The sequence below is a fragment of the Marmota monax genome, unplaced genomic scaffold, assembly GCF_021218885.2.
Source record: "Marmota monax isolate L192 unplaced genomic scaffold, Marmota_monax_Labrador192_F-V1.1 WCK01_AAM20220418_F8-fsc00019, whole genome shotgun sequence".
Taxonomy (NCBI): domain Eukaryota; kingdom Metazoa; phylum Chordata; class Mammalia; order Rodentia; family Sciuridae; genus Marmota; species Marmota monax.
Genome location: NW_026695242.1, coordinates 8,586,943 through 8,604,033, shown reverse-complemented (window position 1 = coordinate 8,604,033; position 17,091 = coordinate 8,586,943). Strand labels below are relative to the sequence as shown.

Here is a 17,091-nt window from a genome sequence, read left to right as displayed (position 1 = left end):
GGATGGAGTGGGGTGGGGTGGGGTGAACGACGACTTCAATCATAGACCCCACTGAGTGATAATTCAAGATCGCTCAATTAAGACAGTTCCATTTGTGTAAGAAAACAGTCTGCTCTTCTGTACACTTCCTGAAGAGTTCCACGAGGTAGACACCAACAGAACAAGAGAAAACCAAGGAAGGGATTCCTGGGGTCAAGGATGAGCAGGAAGACACCCCAGGGTGACCCCTAGGTAAAGTGACTTCCATTCCAAACCACAGCTGGAGGCCCTCAGGAACGATGGTTCTGGGAAGAATACAGTTTCTGCAAAAAAAAAAAAAAAAAAAACGGTATAATTGTATAATTGAGAAGCTGGGTGATTTGAGGGATTTGACAGTGGTGTATTTTTCTTTAATCAACAAGAACAAAGAGGAATATAAGCTGAGTGTGGCAGCACACACCTGTAATCCAAGTGACTTTGGAGGCTGAGGCTGGAGGATCATAAATTCAAGGCCAGCCTCAGCAATTTAGTGAGACCTTGTGTCAAAGTTTTAAAAAAGTAAAAAGGACTGAGGATGTAGTTCAGGGATAGAGTGTCCCTGGACCCAATGGTATAATCCGTGGTACTGCAAAAAAAAAAAAAGAAAGAAAAAGAAAAACAGAGTCCATTCTCACTGTTCACTGATTCCATATATGCAAATTTCTTACTGGCCAAAATGTATTTGCAACCCCAAAATCAGCACTCGTGGCGCTACTGCTGTCACTCAAGGACTTGTGCTTGTACAAAGCTGCAAACAGTCTGCAACTCCCATGTGCACATTCCCTGCCAAGGGTGAGCAGGGCAAGGGCCTCCCTTCTTGTGTCCACCCAGACTGTAAATAAGCATCTCTCAGTCGGTTTAGTGCCCTGCTTCTCCGCATCTTTGTGGGGTTTGTTGGTGTTCACAGTTGAAGATGCCCACATGCTTAGTGCTGCGGGCTGTCTTGGGTTTCCATATGGAAAAAATATGGGTGTTAGATGAGCCGCGTTCAGGCATGAGTTACAGCGCTGCTGACCGTGAGCTCAGTGTTAATGACCAGCAATGTATATGAGATAAGATGTCGTTAAACAGAAACATACCCACACAGAGAGCTTGGCTGGGTTCAATCCCCAGCACCGAAAAATGAAAAAGTCCAGAAGATTGGCTGAGTCACAAAATTGTGACTGTAGCCCTGCTGGAACCCAAGGCTGTCTTTCTCCCAGGAATAAGGGTGCTAATTCTGTGTTCCGGCTTCTTTGCAGAACATAACGACCACATTTAACAAAAATCAACTGTAGTTAGTGACTTCAGGGGTTCGGGAGGAAATTATGTAAGAAAGATGAGGTCCCAATGTGAAGCCAAGTAACACATGGAATGATCTCGAAAGAGAATCCATTCTTCTTGAGGCTGGACCACAGAGAAATAAATAGATGCCCACAGCCCCCTTGAATATGAAGGAAACATTGAAAAAGTCTTAGTCACATAAGTGCTGCCTATTGGTATTTAATTTTCAAAATAAATCTAGAGAAAAACTGTGGACGATTTTGTTGTGACTGTCAAACAAAATATAAAATGTAATGGACCAGAGCGATGGAAAGTCCAGGAGACGGTGGAACTAGGAGGTTGTGTGGAGGGGAGGGTGGGGAGAGAGCGGCTCAGTCCTCATCTCACGATGATGGCATGAGAAAGGCCTCGAATTGATGGAATCGGAAATAGAGACAGAGATGGACAGTCCGTGGAGGAAATAAAACTGAAAACTATAACCATCAACAGTTGGGAAAAGGAGCTAGATGTGGTGACGCACGCCTGTAATCCCAACAGCTCGGGAGGCTGAGGGACGAGGATCGCAAGTTTGAGGCCAGCCTCAGCAGCAACTTAGTGAGACCCTGTCTCAAAATAAAAAGTGCGGGGGATGTGGCTCAGTGGTTAAGCACCCCAGGTTCAATCCCTGGTACTAGAAAAAAAAAAAGGAGAAGAAAGATGAATTAATTTCTCATTCTTCTTAGGCCCAGGTGGAAACTGTGGGAAAGTGAAAATAGTCTGAGATAGAGGTGTAAACTGGAGTTTGAAGGTAGTCGCCAGAACTAAAATTTTAAATTGCTACATGTAGTTGCATCTGGAAGTGAGACTGAGGATAGAAAGTAGAATGGGAGACAGCTGCTTTTCATTTTATGCATTTCTGTACCTTTTGGCTTTTTGACTCTATGCAAGTATTACTTAGATTAAAATAAACTCAAAGTCGGGTGCAGTGGTACACCCCTGCAATCCCAGCAACTGAGGAGGCTGAGGCAGGAGGATTGTATGTTCGAGGCCAGCCTCACCAATGTAGTGAGACTCTGTCTCAAAATAAAAGTAACAAGGGCTGGGGATGAAGCCCAGTGGTAAAGTGCTGGCCTAACCTGTGTGAGGCCCTGAGTTCAATCTCTAGCACTAAAAATAAAGAGACTAACATTAAACACACACACACAAAAACAAAACAAACAAACAAAAAAAACCATTAAAGTAACTCTTTTAATGTTATTTTCCTTGCTTCAGGGTAAACAGAGTATCTACAGATGTTCCTCCACTTACACTGGTATTATGATCCAATAAACCCATCATAAGTTTAAAATATCTGAGTCCAAATTGCATTCAATACACCTGATCCACCCGACAGCCTAGCGTAGTGACACAGCACACTGGAGTCTTGGTGGTTTCCTCTCGTGTTAGTGTGGCTGACGGGGACTTCAGCCCACCACCCAGCAGCACAAGAAAGGACTGGACTGCATATCACTAGTTCAAGAAAAGATCCAAATTCAAAATTGGGGCAGAGGGTGCTGGGTGTCAAACCCAGGGCATCACACGTGCTAAGCAGGTACTCTACCACAGAGCTACACCCACACCCCCAAATCATAAATTTCAAGCATTCTTTCTTGTGAATTCTTAAATTAATTTATAAAGTAAAACATCCTAAGTCAAACCACTGAAAGTCAAGGGCCATGGGAGTATGGTTAAGCTTGTGGGTGGTCGGCTCTAACACAGAACGCCCACACTTTCTCAGCTCACAGAATCATAGTGTCTGTTGTGTGTCCTTGATGCCACTGGACCAAAAGAAATGTCTGTCGGTGCCATTTAGGAAGTCCAAAGAATTTATGCCTACCAATGTACTAGGAGTTTGAAAAATAACAATGAATTAAAAGCCAGGCACAGTAGCACACGTCTCTAATCCCAGCAGCTCAGGAGTCTGAAGCAGGAGGTTCACAAGTTCAAGGCCAGCCTCAGCCATTTAGCAAGGCCCTAAGCAACTCAGTGAGACCCTGTGTCTAAATAAAATACAAAATGGGGCTGGGGATGTGGCTCAGGGGTTAAGCACCCCTGGGTTCAATCCCCGGTACCCCGCCCCCAAAGAAGAATATTTTCATTCTATTCTTTTTTTAAAATTTAATTTTATTTTTGTTTATATATTTAGGTTCTGGGGACTGAACCCAGGGGTACCCTATCACTGAGTTATATCCCCAGCCCTTTTATTTATTTTATTTTATTTTATTTATTTTGGAGACAGGGTCTCACTGAGTTGCCTGGCACCTGGGACGCCCTGCCTCAGCCTCCCAAGTCACTGGGTTTACAGGCTGTGCTGCCACTCCAGCTCCAATTTCTTCACTTTTTAAATTTTATTTTACTTATTTACATGAGGTGCTAAGGATCAAACCCAGTGCCTCACCCGTGCTAGGCAAGCGCTCTAGCACCGAGCCACCACCCAGCCCTGTTTCAAGTTTTTTAATTATTTTATTTATTTATTTACACAAATGGAGCACTGCTTTTCATTTCTCTGGTTGTACGTGACGGGCAGTCGCACCATCCGTGCAGTCATACGTGTACATAGGGGTGATAATGTCCATCTCATCCCACCATCTCCCCCACTCCACTCTTCATTAACCTCAAGGGGTGGCAGATGGGCTGTGTGCACCTGTCGGACTTTCCACCGGTTCTCAGACCTTGGAATCAGATTTTCTGTCCCGTGTCAGTTTTCACTCACCAAGTTTAATCCCAGCAACCATCAAAAACAGATCTGGCATTATTAAAAGAAACCTAATGCCACCTGAAACCCTGCCCCATCCTAAGCTGACAGCGGCGGGGGCCAGCAGAAGTCAAGAAGCCAAAGCTCAAGCTTCCTCCAATGCTGCGGGCTCACCCAGGGGCCCCGTGAGTTTGGGGCCCGGGGCTCTCACATCTGCCTGAAGCTTTACTGTGGTTCATCATGACCTTTATTAGGGTATTACGGTTTACTTATTTTCCAATGCAACTTCATTGGAAAATATTTAAAGACAAGGATCGTGTAAATTCCACAGCATCTAATGTAGCTTCTTGTTCAATAACAAATGCTCCATAGATGCTACTTTCATTGACACTCTGGGTCATTGATTGCATGATGCATACCAATTTCTAGAGATAGTAAAATGTTAAAAAAAAAAAGTGCACCATAAAATCAGTGAAATACAGTAGTTATTGGAATAGGCTGCTGTGAGTTTATTGCCCGTGTCTGAATCAGGGCTGCAATTTAATATTTACCCTGTGTTATCTATAAAATCTAACCCATCGGTGGCCCTATAGGCTTAAAACCCAATCGGAGGAATAAATCCTAAAACAACAGAGCCTGATCGCCCTCTGCCCCCAGCTCGCACACCAGCTCTGGTCTTTGCTGTGCCCTGGGGGTAGAGCGGAGGGGCAGACAGCCTGTGTTCTCCCCCCTTCTCTGCATTTGGAGTTTTATTTTCCTGCCTCCCACTGCCTACAGCTTAAAACTCTCAGATTCACTTTGGAAAGACATACAAGAGTTTATACCTGGATCTTTCAACAGTATGGATACAGATACATCGCAGATCTGAGCTTTTTTTTTTTTTTTTTTTTTTTTTTTCTGGTACTGGGGATGGAATCCAGGGGAGCTTGACTAACACTGAGCCCCATCCCCAGCCCTTTTTTTGTATTTTATTCAGAGACAGGGTCTCACTGAGTTGCTTAACACCTCACTTAACTGCTGAAGCTGGCTTTGAACTCATGATCCTCCTGCCTCAGCCTCCAGAGATGCTGGGATTACAGGCGCGTGCCACTGCGCCTGGCAATCTAGGCTTTACCTGGTCCCTATGTGCCCCACTGCAGCCCGGAGGATAGGGCCCCCTGACCGCCCAGTGGCCACCAGGCCCCAAGCAGTGTGGCTGTGCCTCACCGAGCCCCATCGATCTGTTTTTTCTACAAACATGGAAACAAACATCATGTATTATAGTCTTTAAGTCTCGCCTACTCGGAGCAATATTGTTTTAGAGCAGAAGGTAAATAAATGTAAACATTTAAGTGTTAATCAGACGGAAACAAATTTCCCTGTTTCAGTGATTCTTTTCTCTTTAGACAGTAGACTATTTCAGACTCAAACTTGCAGAATGTGGATAAAAATATATTCGAGTTTTTAACTCCTGACTTCCCAAGACTGAATAAAAAAAAAATATATATATATATATGTGTATATATATATATATATATATTTTTTTTTTTTCTTTTTGAGAGAAAAGGGTGGCCTGAAAAATAAAGGAAGTGAGGGATTGTCATTTCTCCTAACCCAAGACATAGGCTTAGGGGAGGTGTGGTCTTAGGATGCAGGGCCCTCCAGTGTAACATTCAACTCCCCACACACACATACACTTCCCCTGGGGATTCCTGGATGTGGCCTGATCTTTACTGAGAGTGTCCAGGGCTTCATGTCCTTGACACCCAGCAAGGGCCCAGAGGTAGGCACCTGGCTGCTTAAAAGCAGCACCACACCAAGAATTCTCCAGTCCTGGTTGAAGGACATCAGTCCATCATCTCACACTGAGACCTCACCTGGGGCTGCATCCCCATCTTGTCCAAGGCCCTGATCTAGAAAACGGTCTGAAGCACAGAGTGAATCTCGGTATAAACTACTACATTTGGGATGATCCCTAAGGTTAAGCACCTTTTTGCAATTTGCAACTGGTATGTTTCTCTGCTTGAGCCCACCTCGATTTTCCTTCCTTGGCTATTTTAGCTTCATGAGTGTTCAGCGTGCAGCCTAATTTAGGCATCGTCAGTCCCCTGAAGTCACTTACTTTTCTTCTACCACTGGTCCTGATTTCTAATTTTCAGGACCATGGTGACTGCTCTTGGCTACTAACACTGGGGAATTTCCCAAGTAGCTGTATTATGTTTCATTTGAGAAAAGTGTGTGTGTGTGTGTGTGTGTGTGTGTGTGTGTGTGTGTCGGGTGCCCTGCCCTGCGGCATCTGCACGTCATGCATCATGGTGGAAGAATGGTTCTGGGAGAGGGTCTGACCTCCGGATCCACAGGGCATGTCCACCCTGTGATGGGCTTTTCAGGTGGTTTCCTTGGCAACCAGACTCACTAATCCTCCCTCCACACAGACCCACACTTACCAGGAATGGCGGGGGGAGCACATAATTGGCTTAGTGGATTCACCAGTACATCTTTGTAAACCTGCAGTCTCTTAACTCTTGAGAGCCAGCTTCTTAAGGGGACTAAGCTGCTTTTCTAAAACCATTTGAAAGTGCATTTCAGAAAAATGAGAAAGTTTAAGACCAGAAGGACCTTAAGGATCAATTAGCCTCCTCCCTTGTTCTACAGATGAGGCTCTGGGAGCCCAAGCAAGTGACATAGTGAGCTCACATAGTCAGTTACATAGAGGTGGGACCACACTGGGGGTTCCTGCTCCCCAACCTGGGCTCTTTCCACTCCACCAAGAGCCACCTGCATTCTGAGCACCCTTCTGGCTAACATGTGCACTATGAGGACAGGGACTACTTAACACTGCTGGGCGTGTTCCCCGCCCCCAGGACAGCTCTAGCCAACAGCAGGTATTCCATGCCTTTACACACCTGGCCTTGGTTTCCTCGACACACATTGAGACAGACACCCCACACCCCACACCCCACACGGTTCTCTTCTGCTAGCAGAGCACGTCCGTCAGCGGGTTGGCTGGAGTGAGCAGCCTCCGACAGCAGCACCGGAGACTCAGAGGTTCTGAACACAAGCTGCTGTTGTCTCCCTGTGTCCTGCTGTCAAAGAGGGGACATCCTAAGGCTACTTTTGCATGTACTTAACTCATGAAAACCTACATCCTTTGGTGGCAAATGACATATAAATAGGAAAGTGATAAGTACTCGTGAGCCTTCTAAAATAATGTATGTCAATAAAATGCCCCCAACTCCCCTCGTTCACCTGGAGGACAGGTGGGTGTCGAGAAAAGGGCTTGTGCCTCATTCCAGAGTTTCTATGTAAAACTTCTCAGTCATACAAAGTCCTCAAATCCTACAGAAAGTTGAACTTTCTGTTCACGCTTTTGTCCAGATTCAGTAAGTCGCAGTTCCGTGTCCATTTCTCATTAGCTGTGCGTCTGTTCAGCCCTTTCCTCCATCAGCTTGGTCCCACTCCTGGCCCTCCTTCCTCCTGGCCACCTTGGCTGTTGGTGGGATGACCTGTTCAGAATTTACACGGCCTCCTCGGTGGGTGCCAACCATTTCCATTTACTTTGACTTGCTCATTTTCCATCTCCAAAGAATGCCATGGCTCTGGAGCAGACAGCTTTGATTCCTTAACGTGTTTCAGAGAAAGTCTCCATCTCCGTCTCTTTGATCCTGTTTTGGTTTCTTGTTGTTTTGTTTGTTTGTTTGTTTTGTTGGTCCATCATAATTTCCTTATTTTGAATCATATTGCATTTTGGGTCCCAATAGTCCCTCAACCAACAGTTCAAACACACCTAAGTTCTATTACAAATTATTTTTGACCTCACAAAGACTTGGTCCAAGAGGATGTAGCTGTTTTATTATCCCCCAATGATGGCTTCCTAAGTAGCGGTGAGTTATACACCTGCATCCTGGGGCACTCTAAGAAGCCACCTCTTCATGCTGACTTGAAATCCATCCCCCAGGTCAATCTGGATTCCCCATTCCTGGGAGCAGACGCTTGGGTTGTTTTATGGCTTTTCATTTGCATGTCTGGCTACTTCACAGGAGCATACTCAATAAAACTGCCTCTTCCGGCCTGTTTCTGGGTTTGGTTCTGTTTTGTTTTGTTTTTTGTAGATGGACACAATAACTTGTTTTATTTATTTATGTGGTGCTGAGGATCCAACCCAGTGCCCCATACCTGTGAGGCAATCGCTCTGCCACTGAGCCACAACCCCAGCCCCTGTTTCTGTTTTTAAGATTGCTACGCCGTTGTTGAACTTAGAAAGGTGTTTCCGTCTGAGAAATGCCTATCAGCTTCATATGGATCAAAGCTAACAATAATGGTGCAGTCACCTGGGCAAATAGGAGCCATATTTGATTTCCTGATGCTGCTGTATGAATCACCTCAAACTCAGTGGTTCCAATCAACACGGACAGGTGGGGTGCCACATGCCCGTGATCCCAGCTACTCAGGAGCCTGGGGCAGGAGGACTGCCTGAGCCCAGGAGTTCAAGGCCAGTCTGGGCAACACAGCAATTCCCTGTCTCAAAACATAAAATAAACAGTAAAGTAATGCAAATTTGTTACCTTGCACTATTGAGGTCCCACATCTAACATGTGGGAAGGTGTTGGCAGGGCTGGACCCTTCTGGAGGCGCAGGGAGAATGATTCCTTCTCTGCGTACGTCTCTTTACTCACTCTGATTCCCGGTCTCTCTTGTAAGGATCCTGGTGATGGCATTAGGTCCACCCAGATGATCCACGATGATCTCCTGATCTCAAGACCCTCAGCTGTGTCACATCTGCAAAGTCCCTTTGTCCTACACAGTCACGTCCACAGGTTCTGGGGTGAGGAAATGGACGTCTTTGGGGATCACTGTTCAGCTGACCACACACCCATATCCTGCCTCTCAGTGACAGTTTACTTTGGCCTGTCCTCTCGAGGCCCTGCTAGCCTGGCAGGGAGGGGTGTTTGTGGGTGGCCTGATGATGCCTGGCTCCCCACCTGCCGCCAGTCACCGTGGTGTGCTGGGAGCCATTAGCCAAGTAGGTATGACAGTTTCCTTGCCAGCGTACCCCATGTTGCAGTGACATTGAATGTAGGTGACCTTGTTCAAGGACCAAGGCGGATTAGGGCGTTCCCGGTTTAGGTTCCAGGTTTAAGGTTTAAGATTATTCCTGCTGGGAATAGGGCGTATCTTGCTGCCTGAGTTCCCCTTGAGTTCTCACGGGATTCAGACAGTATATTTTGAAGATAGAAGCCCAGTGGAGGTGGATTTGGGCAGAGAACGTGGATTTCCCCAGAACGTGATTGTAGACGGCTGGTGTGAGTTCGGGAATAAAGAGTTGCTGTTTGAATCTACAAGCTGTGTGGTGGCTCGTGATTGTGTGCCCAGCCAGACTGCGGCAGTGGTGCCCTAGGGCCACAGCAGTATGCCCCCGGTGTTTCCGACTCCTCACTCCTGCCTTCTTTCCTCCCCAGCATTGTGAGTGCCAGGAGGCCAGTGTGTCAGCAAGCTGAGAGGGAAACTGAGGCAAGATGTCGGGTCGGAGCGGGAAGAAGAAAATGTCCAAGCTGTCCCGGTCAGCCAGGGCCGGGGTCATCTTCCCAGTGGGGAGGCTGATGCGTTACCTGAAGAAAGGGACGTTCAAGTACCGGATCAGCGTGGGTGCCCCCGTCTACATGGCTGCAGTCATCGAGTACCTGGCAGGTAAGGTCCAGGTCAGCCACTCCCAGCTCTCCACCTCCAGGGGCCCCTTTCACACTGGCCAGGGAGGGACACTATGAATCACCCTGAGCCTGACTCAAGGCTACTGTGGGTAGTGACAGAGTTTCGCCTGGCCTGCTTGGCCCGGGGCCTAGGAAAGATGGGTGGAAGACCAAGAACCCACAGTTAGCTGGGCACGGTGGCACATGCCTGTAATTCCAGAGGCTTGGAAGGCTGAGGCAGGAGGATCGCAAGTTCGAGGCCAGCATCAGCAAAAGTGAGGCCCTAAGCAACTCAGTGAGACCCCTGTCTCTAAATAAAATACAAAATACAGCTGGGGATGTGGCTCAGTGGTTGAATGCTATTGAGTTGGATCCCAAGTACCCCCCCTCAAAAAAAAAAAAAAAAAAGAACCCACAGTTAAATGGCTCTTCCAGGTCTGTACCCTGCAGGTGTGTCTAGATTTTAAGCAAATGCAATACCACATTCTACCACAGAATTGTCACCATGTCATTAACATATATTCACGGGTATTCTGTGCATCCTAATCTTGCACCAAAGACAGTTTAGTAATAAATGGTTTTTACTTAATCATTTAAGTGTTATTTAATACTGATGCTTCTTTTTTTAAAAAAAAAAAGCTTCACATAATGGTTGCATCTCATATTTTTGCAAAAATAAAAATTTTTTAGACACAATCTGCAAGGATTCTGTGGTGAACTATGATATGTAAATATGTAGGCTCCTGAAGAAGAAACTTCAGGGAGAATTTTATTATCAGGGATTTTCCCTTTATATCAAATTGCTCATTAAACATCAGTTTTCCTGGTATATTTAAATTAGGGCTCAATGTCTATCAGTAATAGGTACCTGAACATCAAAAGCATCTTCATGTGGTTCTATAAAGCCAATGTAATGTTTGAATTTTGTCCTCTATTGAGGCAGTTCTCTGTCTTTTGTGGGTACACAGGAGATAATTTCCATATCTATTGTTAAATTATTTGTTTTTGCCAAGAGAGAGATTTTTACTGTGTGTGTTCTTTCTTCCTATTTAACTTTTTGTTACTTTTCTCTTATGTAATAGTGAAATCAAAACCAAGCTTCACAATATCAGGAATGTTTTTTAAGAAATATATAGTATCTTAAAAATATAAAAATAAATAAGTGTGATTAGTTCCTCATGGGGTCATTTTCCATGAGCAATACTGTCTCTAACTTTGCCCAAGATTAAAAAAATACCTGGACACCAAGGATAAGTGCCTTGGAAATCCTACCAGGTTAAAAGCCAGACTGCCTTGCGGGAAGTGGTGGTGCATGCCTATAATCCCAGCAGCTCAGGAGGCTGAGGCAGGAGGATCACAAGTTCAAAGCCAGCCTCAGCAACAGCAAGGCACTAAGCAACTCAGGGAGACCCTGTCTCTAAATAAAATATAAAATAGGGCTGGGGAGGGGGCTCAGTGGTTCAGTGCCCCTGAGTTCCCTAGTCCATCCCCCCAACCCCCACCAAAAAAAAAAGCCAGACTCAGCAAACTGTCCCTGGCAAGCCCAGCCCTACACTGTACCATGCAAACCCCGGGGAAGGTCCCTGCTTCCTGTTTTCTTTCTTTTTCTTTTTTTTTTTTTTTGTTGTTGTTGTTGGTCCTAGGGAATCAAACTAGGGCCTCACTCATGCTAGGCAAGGGGACTCTGCCACTGAGCTACATCCCAGCCCCTGTTCCGTCTTCCCTCCAGTTCCTCCCTTGGGAGGATGGCTTCCCCTCCTAGCCACTCCCCAGTCAGCATTTACTGAACAGTCTGCCTTGGTCCACGCATGGGCACATTCTCCCTGGGAGTTTCCAACAGGCAGGCCTCAGCACCTGACCTGTTGCAAAATGAAGGCCAATTCCTGGGCTGAACACCTTTCTGGATCCTCCAGGAATTGGAAAAACGACTTGGGGGGCTCCAGGACTCAGCCCATCAAGTGCTGCAGAGAAGAGCTTTTCAAAGTGGGGACCCCACGAGGGGGTCACATTGATAAGGTTGAGACTCCAGTAGTGCTGCTGCTGCTCCAGAGACCACACTTTGCGTAGCAAGACTGCAGCCACCCTCTAGCCACAAGTCCACAGACCTGGGGGACGCTTGTTTCAAATGCAGGTCTGTCTATCTGTGTCCCCAGGTGGTCTGAGTCACTGAGTCTGAGATGGCACTCAGAAATCAATGGGAACCAGGCATGGTGGCACACGCTATAATCCCAGTGACTTTGGAGTCAGAGGAGGAGAATAGAAAGTTCAAGGCCAGCCTCAGCAACTTAGCAAGACCCTAAACAACTTAGCAAAACCCCTGTTTCAAAATTTAAAAAATGGAAAGGACTGAGTATGAGTGGTAGAGTATCCTGGGTTCAATCCCCAGTACCCAAAATAAAAATAAAAGAAAGAAGGGCTGGGGTTGTGGCTCAGCAGTAGAGCGCTCACTTAGCATGTGCGAGGTGCTGGGTTCGATCCTTAGCACCACATAAAAATAAATTAAATAAAGGTCTAAAAAAATCGTTTAAAAAATAAATAAAAGAAAGAAAAATTGATGGGGAAATCCAGCTCAGGAAAGGAGTGAAGGAACTTTGAGAGAGGTCTATGAAGTTTCAAAATAACCCACTGAGTCTAGAAGACACTAAGCAACTTGAAGACTCCCTCAGCTTCCAAGTGGGGAGCTGGGATTCGGGGCCTTTGACCCCAGGCTATGTACTTTTTTGCTACGTGACACACTGCCCCAGTGCTTTTATAAATGAAAATAATTATGCTTTTCCTATGTCTCCACTTGGTGCAAATACAAAATCTGGCCTTTTGGATACTGGCCTCTCTGTTCTTGGTTCAGATGTGTTAGATGGGAAATGTTGAGTTTTCCTACTCCACAGTATTTGCTGAGTCAGCGTTCGTTAGTCTCCGAACATCAGCGCCCACAGCAAGGCCTTGGCATGTGAGTCCTGGTGGTAGAACTGGGTCATTGATGCTGGGCAGGAAGGAGAAGTGAGAGAAGAGATCAGGTGAGCAGAGCAGGATGCCATGCCCATGACATCCTTCCCCCAGCCAGTCCCACAATCCATCCCTGTCCTCTGCCCTGGGGAGAGGACCTGTCCTCTCTGTGACCTGTGTTTTGTGCCTTTCTCCCCCACCAGGTATTAGGGATTGGATCCAGGCAAAGACTTGCTAGGCAAGCACTCCATCACTGAGCTACACCCCCAGCCCTTTTAAGTTTATTAATTTTTTTTAAATTTAGAGATAGGGATTTGCTAAGTTGCTAAGGTTGGCCGAGAGCCTGGGATCCTCCTGCCTCAGCCTCCTTGTTGGGATTACAGGCATCGGCCGCCCCACCTGGCTCTTTGTGCCTTTTCTCCCCTCTAAGCTTAGGATGGAATTGGAGACACAGACTTAGATGTCACTTCAAATCCAGGTTTATCCAGGAGCTGAGGTTGTGGCTCAGCGGTAGAGCACTTGCCTAGCATGTGTGAGGCCCTGGGTTCGATCCTCAGCACCACATAAAAATAAAATAAGTAAAATAAAGGTATTGTGTCCAACTACAACTAAAAAAAAAATCCAGATTTGTCCATTCATCAACTGTTACCTCAACCTCTCTGAGCTTTGGAGTTTTCCAGAGCCAACTCATTTAACTTAATTAAATGAGGTCATTTATGTACATTGTCTGGTGCATAGAATACACTCCATAACAGTACTTCTTCTCTTCCCTCTCTTAAGTGTTGATAAAATCATTCGGGGCACAGTACAAATGACTAATTCTGTTAAGGTGGTGTATGCTTGAGCTGAATGTGCATTTTCATGGGACAAGGAGTTTTAATTCAAATTCCACTAATTATAATTATATTGGTGCAATTGCAGGCCACCATTGACTAAGTGAAACGGAGGATTTTTGTTTGTTGATTGGTGCTATGAGTTGAACCTGGAATGTCCCCACTAAACCTCATGCCTTGAAGGCTCAGGCCTCCAATGCAGCAGGTAGGGCTTTGGGAAAATGATTAGATCATGAGGGCTTTAACCTCCACAATGGATTAATTCATTTGATGGATTAATAATTTGAATACTTCTGAGAGGTAGTAGAAATCAGGAAGGTAGTGTATGATTAGAGGAAGTATGTCACTGGGGGCCATGCCCTTGGGGACACTGGTCCCTAGCCCCTTCCTTCCTCTGTTTCTCATGCTGTAAGCTACACTCTCTGCTACACCCTTCCACCATGATGTTCTGCCTTGGCCCAGAACAACAAGGCCAACCAACCATGGGCTGAAACCACAAGGCAAAATCTTTCTTCTGCAAAGTTGTTCCTTTCTGGTATTTTGGTCACAGCAATGAAAAACTAATAGACCTAGTCAGTTTGTTTTATGAAGGAGTTTCAATTGACTGTGCAAGAAAGGGTGTCCAACGTGTAGAAACCTCCTGTCACCCTTGAAATGACCTTCACATTCATGGAACAATCCTGACTGACGCTGCCTTTGGATCAGACCTTGTCGATGTTGAGAAAACAGGCAGACGTGGTCCCACCTTTGCTGGGTCCACTGTCCGGCAGGGAGGACAAGCAGGAAGCACATCACAGGAGAGGAGGTCACGCTGGGCGGGGAGCCAGAGGGCGGTGGAAGGGCAGGGGTGGGACGCACCGTCTGATAGGGAGCAAGGGCCTGGTAGGGAGCAAGGGCCCGGTAGGCCGTAACCGGGCTCCCAACTGTTTTAGTCAGCTTTTTCGCTGCTGTGACTGAAAGACCCAACCAGCACAACTGTAGATGAGGAAAAGTTTATTTGAGGACTCACAGTTTCCAAGTTCTCAGTCCATAGACGGCAGACTCCAATCCTCCGGAATTGAGGTGAGGCAGAACATCATGGCAGAAGAGTGTGGGAGGGGAGCAGTTCACATGATGATCAGAAGCAGACAGAGAGAGATCTCCACTTGCCAGGTACAAATATATACCCCAAAGCCACACCCCAATCCCCACCTCCTCCAGCCACACCCCCCACTTCAGTCACCACTCAGTTCATCCCTATCAGGGGATTAATTCACTGATTGGGTTAAGGCTCTAACAACCCAATCATTTCTCCTCCGAACCTTCTTCCATTGTCTCACCTGTGAGCTTTTGGGGGTCACCTCACCTCCAAACGATAACACCAACCCTGGCTCAAGTCAATCAATGTTAAATCATGGCTCCTAGTCCCACCCCCAGAGACTCCGAGGAATGTTCTGGGCATTGGGATTTTAAAACTTCCCCCAAGTGATGCTGATGGAGGCCAGGGTGGGAATGAGCTGATCAACTCCAATGGGATGGATGAAGTAGGAGGAAGGAAATTGGGAGAGGTGGAGTGGGGGTGAAACCCCAAAGTTCAGAGCGGGTATGTGGGCTTTTCATGCATGTGTCCAGAACAGAGCTGAGAAATGGGTGTGGGTGTGGGTAAGAGAGGAGATGGAGGCCTCGTGGCCCAGGTTAGATTCTGATGGTCCTTGAATTATGTGAGAATGTGCACTTTTTACATGTACAGGTGTGTGTGTGGGCGGTGGGGACATTAAAGGCCAGAGCTGGCATTTGGGAGGTTTTGAGTGAAGAACTGTTGACAAGAAGTCAGTGTCCAGGATACCAGTGGGAGCTGTTCTAGTGTCACTTCTGAGAACTGACAGTGGCCAGGACTAGGGCTGCACGGAGGGCTGGTGAGAAGAAAAGTGAGCTGGGAGATGAGGGGGGGTAGAGTCCTCTCTGGGCAGTCCTGGACAGGCCAGTGGGAGGGGTGTCAATGATGTCAGGCGTGGACTGGCTACCTTCCTGCAGGCCAGGCTGCACTGTATGTTAATCAGCTTGTCATCGCTGTCCCCAGAATACCTGGCAACTTAGAGGAGACAGGTTCATCTGGGCTCACTGCTTCAGGGGTTCAGTCAATCCCATTGCTCTGGGCCCAAGTGAGTCAGAACACATTGGCAGAAGGCCGGGACTGAGGAGCCTGGCCCTGCTCATGGACACGAGGAAGCAGACAGAGAGGGGAAGGAGCCACAGGGAAGATGAGCCCTTCTAGAATGTACTCCCTGGGACTCACCTCCTCTAGCCACGCCCCACCTGCCTACAGTTACCACCTGGTTGGTCCATTCAGACTAGGATGGACCGATTAGGCCACAGCTCTCGTGATCCAATCATTTCACCCCTGAACATTCCTGCATGAACACAGGAGCTTTTGGGGGGTCACCTTGTATCCAAACCATAACACACAGGTCGAGGAGTGGCCATGTGGGCTAGCAGCTAGTGGCCTGCGGCTCAAGGAGGGAGTCGAGAGGGACAGCACAGGCAGGCTGCAGGCTGCATTTGGGATCTGCTGAGTTTGGGTGTCTGTAAGATGCCCAGGAGGGCAGGGTGCTCAGGAAACTAGATCCAGCCAGGCCTGGACTCCGACTCGGCCATTTACCAGCTACGAATCCCTGGTCCCCGTGTTACTGTGAGTGCCACATGTTAGCACCTCTGCAGGGAAGGCCACCTAGGTCTGTCACAGGCCCCAGAGTGATCTCAGGGCTGGGGCACAGTGGCAGGCTTCAGGCCCTGGGAGTGAGCAAGGTCACAGAGAGAGAGCAAGCGCCAAGAGCCCAGGACCCAGCCCAGGGGACACCAGAGTGCCCAGGTAGAGGGGGAGACGTGGCAGAGGGGACTAGAGGGAAAGGCAGGAGTGGGTGATGCCAGGAAAGCCAGCGAGGGGGTGAGAGGCGCAACCCTAAGGGATCTGCCACCCCAAGGTCATGGCCACCCTCCTTGGCCAGGATGGGGCAGGAGGTCAGAGCCAAACTGCAGTAGGTCAGGAGAGAAAGGTGGAGATGAGGGAGGAGGGACGGAGGCGTTGTTGTTGAGTGGGGACAGAATTCCCACTGGGGACTCTCCAAAAATTCGAGCAACGGCGTCAATGGTTCCACAAGTTTATGAATACACCGGACACCACCAGGTCGTATGCCCAAAATAATTAAAACAGGAAATTTTATGTAAAACCAAACACCTTATGAGAGACAAGGCAGCTTGGGCCTTCCCGGGCTACCAAAAGGTTAGTCCCAGCACCAACAAGTCCCAGCCCCTGCAGGATGGAGAGAGGCCGGGGTGTAGCAGACAGGGAGCTGGTGGGGAAGCCAAACCAAGGACAATATCGTCCCAGTCCACATCTCCAATGTAAGTTGGGGAAATGCACTGAAAACCAAGCCTAAATTCTGGGAAAAGCATTTTGTATTTATACACACACACATGCATATATATATATATATATATATATATATAATATATATTGATCAACCATACATAATGTATATATATTTACCAACCATATACATATTCTGAATGCAAGATGGGGAGAATGAATTATTTATAACTATTTTATGGTGATAAAGTGTTCAGTAATATATTTTTATAGGGCAGACAAGTCTTAAAACAGGGATGAATTCCAGGG

General features: G+C 47.0%; 1 protein-coding gene across 1 annotated transcript in view; it reads left to right on the top strand.

Annotated features, from left to right (window-relative positions):
• The window catches only part of LOC124076151 (core histone macro-H2A.2), a 53,703-nt gene that overhangs the window by 10,629 nt on the left and 25,983 nt on the right, over nt 1–17,091 (top strand). The window contains exon 2 of the mRNA XM_046419959.2: nt 9,433–9,661. Coding sequence (XP_046275915.1) covers nt 9,490–9,661 — 172 coding nt within the window. The 5' untranslated portion in view covers nt 9,433–9,489. The remainder of the gene's footprint in view (nt 1–9,432; nt 9,662–17,091) is intronic.